Source organism: Priapulus caudatus, unplaced genomic scaffold, assembly GCF_000485595.1.
Source record: "Priapulus caudatus unplaced genomic scaffold, Priapulus_caudatus-5.0.1 Scaffold131, whole genome shotgun sequence".
Taxonomy (NCBI): Eukaryota; Metazoa; Priapulida; class Priapulimorpha; order Priapulimorphida; family Priapulidae; genus Priapulus; species Priapulus caudatus.
Window position 1 is genome coordinate 297,112 of NW_014577192.1, and position 5,040 is coordinate 302,151.

General features: G+C 64.8%; 1 protein-coding gene across 1 annotated transcript; it reads left to right on the forward strand.

Annotated features, from left to right (window-relative positions):
• Positions 1-662: 662 nt before the first annotated feature.
• LOC106805866 (chondroadherin-like protein) lies at positions 663-2,519 on the forward strand. The gene is made up of 3 exons (XM_014807638.1): positions 663-1,550; positions 1,731-2,090; positions 2,304-2,519. The coding sequence occupies exons 1-3, from the start codon at positions 732-734 to the stop codon at positions 2,517-2,519; spliced, it is 1,395 nt and encodes a 464-aa protein (XP_014663124.1). The 5' UTR covers positions 663-731.
• Positions 2,520-5,040: the final 2,521 nt, after the last annotated feature.

Below are 5,040 nucleotides of genomic sequence, written 5' to 3' on the forward strand. Positions count from 1 at the left end.
GGCGCATGGGCGTGTCGTGACTGGCCGTGTATACCGTACATGTTACGTGCGCGCGTGCGTGCGTCTTGCGTGCGTGCACACTCGCGCGACACACGCAGACGGACGTGAACGCGTTCGTTTCCCTCCGTTCGCCTCTGCTGGCGTGAATAATCGTTCTCGCACGAACGAGCGCGCAGCCAAGCGCGCCTGCCAACGACCACACGACTCGCAGCGCGCGCCTCAACCCCTCTCCCCGCGCCTCCCCCTCCCCGCCTCCCTCCCTCCTCCTCCCCCAAGCCGCTGCGACGTACGACTGACTGCCGGCATCGTATTTGTTCAGTGTGCGACGATGAAGGAACGACAGCGGCAGCGCTGTGTGTGTAGCGGCGGAGGCACAGCAGGGCAGGATTAGCGTGTACGTACCGACAGCACCGCGTGCGATATCAAATGACTATTAATCGAACGACGGGAGTGTCGCCGCGGATGGTGATGCGCGAGTGCGAGAGCTCTCCATAACACCGCTGACCTCGTTTGTCGGATAGCAGCAACAAGGATAGCAGCTTGTCGACGTCGGCATTGCGTATTGTTGGCACACAGATCCCGTCGGCAAACACGCAAGCAGACATACACACAGGCGAGCACACACACGCACACACACACACACACACACACACACACACACACACACACACACACACACACACACACACACACACACACACGTGCTTACACACACGTGATTGCCGGATGGCATGACGCCGAGGCGACGACAAGCGGCCGACTGCACCGTCGTCGTCGCCGCTCGTCTGCTCGCCTACATCGCGGTGACAACGCTTGTCGGCCGTGCCGACGCCTGCCCGGACGGCTGCTACTGCATCGTACGTCGCAACCAGCTTGTCGCCGACTGTTCGTCGGCCGGCTACGCCGACGTGCCGGAGACGCTGCCGGCGACGACGCTCGTGCTGCGCATGGACAACAACTCGCTGTCGACGCTGGGCAGCCTCACGCTGCGCACGGTCGTGCCTAACCTGCAGGAGCTGTCGCTCAGCGGCAGCGGCCTGACGTCGCTGCACGCCGACGCGCTCGTCGGTCTGCGTAACCTCGCCGTGCTCGACGTCGCCAATAACCGACTGTCGGCCGTGCCGACGGTGACGCTAGGCGGCGCTGCGCAGCTGCGTAAGCTCGATCTTTCCGGAAATCCGCTGCACGACATTGGCGACGCAGCCTTCTCGGCGTTGTCGCATCTTACTGAGCTGGATCTGAGCGCGTGCAGGCTGGAGCACGTACACGACACGACGTTCGTCGGCCTGTCGGCGCTGCGCGTGCTCCGTCTGGCCGACAACCGGATACGTCGGCTCGACGCGGTGTGCTTCCGGCCGCTGACGTCGCTCATGCAGCTCGAGCTGAGCGGAAATCCGCTGCACTGCGACTGCGTCATGCGCGACACGTTCGCATGGGTGCGTCGCCGCTGGATCGGGCACGCTGCGTCGCCTGTCTGCGTCGCGCCCGACGCGCTGCGCGGCTCTTCGTGGGAGAACATGACGGAGGCGCGATTCGCCTGCCCGCCGACGGTGCGCGCGCGCCTGCTACCTCCCGCCGACGACGACGACGACGCGTATGCCGCCCTGCGGGTCGAGTGCGAGTCGGTGGCGGACCCTACGGCGACGATGACGTGGCTGCACGACGGGAAACCCCTCAGCCCGCACGATCTCACCTTCTCAATCACGGCCTCGGGTTTCCTCGACCGACAGAGCGTGCTGGAGCTGCGAGGCCCGCGCAGGCGCCACGTCGGCGAGTACACGTGCGTCGCCGCCAACGCCGCCGGCAGCGTCAACGCGTCGGTGCTCGTCGACGCGGGCGTCGGTGGCGCCGCCCCGCGGCGGCCTCGCGCCTTCGCTCTGCCCGCCGGCCTCGCGGCCGTCATCATCGTCTGTTCGTTTGGCGTCGTCGTTCTCTTCGTCGTCTGTGTCGTCGGCTACCTGTTCCGTCGCCGACGCACCCTGGTCACGAAGGGTCGGCGGCGACGACAGGCGAAGAACCGCGTTAAGGTCGAGCTGTACGCCGGCAGCGCCGCCGAGCGGCACACGAAAGACACGGACGCGATCGTCATCGTCGGCGGCTCGCCGATGGTGGCGCCACGCGGCGGCGGCGGGGAGCCGGCGGGGAGGACGTGCGAGCGCGTGGGGCCAAGCACGCCCGACGTCGTGCCGTCGCACGCCGACCCCGAGTCTCCGTCGCGCGACGCGTGCGAGCAGACGACGACAGGCTTCCCCGGAATGGCTTCATCTCTCGTGCGACCCAGGTACCAGTTCGCGCCGATACAGATGCTGGACCGCGGCAGTCGCTCCTCAGCTTCCCCGCGCAGCTCGCTGGCGTCGTCACGGAGAAGCCCCGTGCTCGGCAGCGGTCACCATGACTACGAGCATATCTTCCCGCCGCTGGGCGGACTGCGGGAGACGGATCTCGACTCGCCGCGAACGCGCACGGCCGGATATCCGCCCGTCGCGCTTCCGCTGAACTGCACCGAGACGAATCTGTAATTCAGGAAGCAGCGCGCGCTTTCCCTGCAACGCCCCCTGCCGTCTAAATGGGTCGTCGGCCGGATTGGCGGGCAGGCGGTGGGAGGAAATGGTGGATGCGCTTTCGTCGACACGAATCGTGGTCGGGCAATATCGGCCGTGTAGCGATGCAGCGTCGCACGCGCACGGTCATCGACACCGTTTCGCTGACAGCCGAGCAACAATACCACAGACAATATCAGCAGCGCGTGGCGGTGTCTCTTCACCACGCGGCGTGCGGCTATCGCCTGCTAGCAGACGATCTGTAGAGCGCTGCGGTGTCTCTTCACCACGCGGCGTGCGGCTATCGCCTGCTAGCAGACGATCTGTAGAGCGCTGCGGTGTCTCTTCATACGCCGGTCGTGCGCGCTATCACTCCTAGCACACGATCTATATGAGCGCTCCCGGTGTCTCTTCCACGACGCGGCGTGACGGCTCTATCGCCTGCTAGACAGAGATCTGTAGAGCGCTGCCGGTGTCTCTTCACCACGCGGCGCTGCGGCTATCGCCTGCTAGCACTCGATCTGCTAGAGCGCTGCGGTGTCTCTTCACCACGCGGCGTGCGGCTATCGCCTGCTAGCAGACGATCTATAGAGCCTGCGGTGTCTCTTGCACGACGCGGCGTGCGGCTATCGCTGCTAGCAGACGATCTATAGAGCGCTGCGGTGTCTCTTCACACGCGGCCGTGCGGCTATCCCTGCTAGCAGACGATCTGTTAGCGCTGCCGGTGTTCTTCACACGCGGCGTGCGGCTATCACCTGCTAAGGACGATCTATAGCGCGCTGCGGTGTCTCTCAACCCGCGGCGTGCGGACTCGCCTGCTAGACAGACGATCCTATAGAGCGCCTGCGGTGTCTCTCACCACGCCGGCGTGCGGCTATCGCCTGCTAGCAGACATCTGTAGAGCCGCTGCGTGTCTCTTCACGATCCGCGCCAGTGCGGCTATCCCCTGCTAGCAGACGATCTCGTAGAGCGCTGCGGTGTTCTTCACCGACGCGGCGCTGCGCGCTTATCGCCTGCTAGCAGACGATCTATAGAGCGCTGCCGGTGTCTCTTCACGACGCGGCGTCGGCTATCGCCTGCTACGCAGACGATCTGTAGAGCGCTGCGGTGTCTCTTCCCACCGTGCCGTGCGGCTATCGCCTGCTAGCAGACGATCTGCTAGACGCGCGCTCGTGTCTCTTCACGACGCGGCGTGCGGCTATCGCCTGCTAGGCAGACGATCTTGTAGAGCGCTGCGGTGTCTCTTCACGACGCGGCGTGCGCTATCGCCTGCTAGCAGCACGATCTGTAGAGCGTCGCGCGGTGTCTCTTCACCACGCGGCGGGTGCGGCTATCCTGCTAGCAGACATCTGTAGCAGCGCTGCGGTGGTCTCTTCACCACGCGGCGTGCGGCTATCGCCCTGCTAGCAGACGCATCTGTAGAGCGCTGCGGTGTCTCTTCACGCACGCGGCTGCGGCTATCACCTGCTAGCAGACGATCTGTAGAGCGCTGCGGTGTCCTCTTCACACGCGGCGTGCGGCTATCGCCTGCTAGCAGACGATCTGTAGAGCGCTGCGGTGTCTCTCACCACGCGGCGTGCGGCTATCCCCTGCTAGCCAGACGATCTGTAGAGCGCTCCTCGGTGTCTCTTCACGAACGCGCGCGTGCGGCCTATCCCTGCTAGCAGACGATCGTGTAGAGCGCTGCCCGGTGTCTCTTCACGACGCGGCGTGCGCTATCCCTGCTAGCAGACGATCTGTAGGCGCTTGGCGGTGTCTCTTTCACGGACGCGGTCGTGCGGCTATCGTGCCTGTAGCGCAGCGATCTGTACAGAGGCTCGCGTGTCTCTTACTCACGCGGCGTGGCGGCTATCGCCTGCTAGCAGACTATCTGTAGAGCCTGCGAGTGCTCTCTCTCCACACGCCGGCGTGCGGCTATCGCCTGCTTAGCAGATCGATCTGTCTCAAGCGCTCGTGTCTCTTCAGCGACTCGCTCGGCGTGCGGCTATCGCTGCTAGCAGACCGATCCTATGAGAGCGCGCGTCTGCTCTCCTTCATCCGACGCGGCCGTCGGCCTTATCACCTGCCTAGCAGACGATCTGCTAGAGCGCCTTGCTCCGGTGTCTCTTCTCACGACGTCAGGCGCTGCGCTTGCTATCCACCTGCCTACGCACGATCGATCTGTCTAAGAGCGCCCTGCTCGTGTCTCTTCCACCACGCTCGAGCGCTGCGGTCTATCGCCTGCTAGCAGACCTATTATCAGAGTGCCGCTCTGCTGAGCTCTCTCTTCGAGCCGCGGCGTGCCGGCTATCATCCGCTGCTAAGCAGGACGAATCTGTAAGAGCGCCTGCCGGCGTCTCCTTTCACGACGCGGCGCTGCCGCTGTCGCCTGCCTAGTCACACGACTCTGTAGAGCGCTGCTCGTGTCTCCTTCACGACGCGGGTCGCGGCTATCGTCCTGCTAGCAGCACGATTCTGTAGAGCGCTGCGGTCGCTCTCCTTCACGACGCGGCGGTGCGGC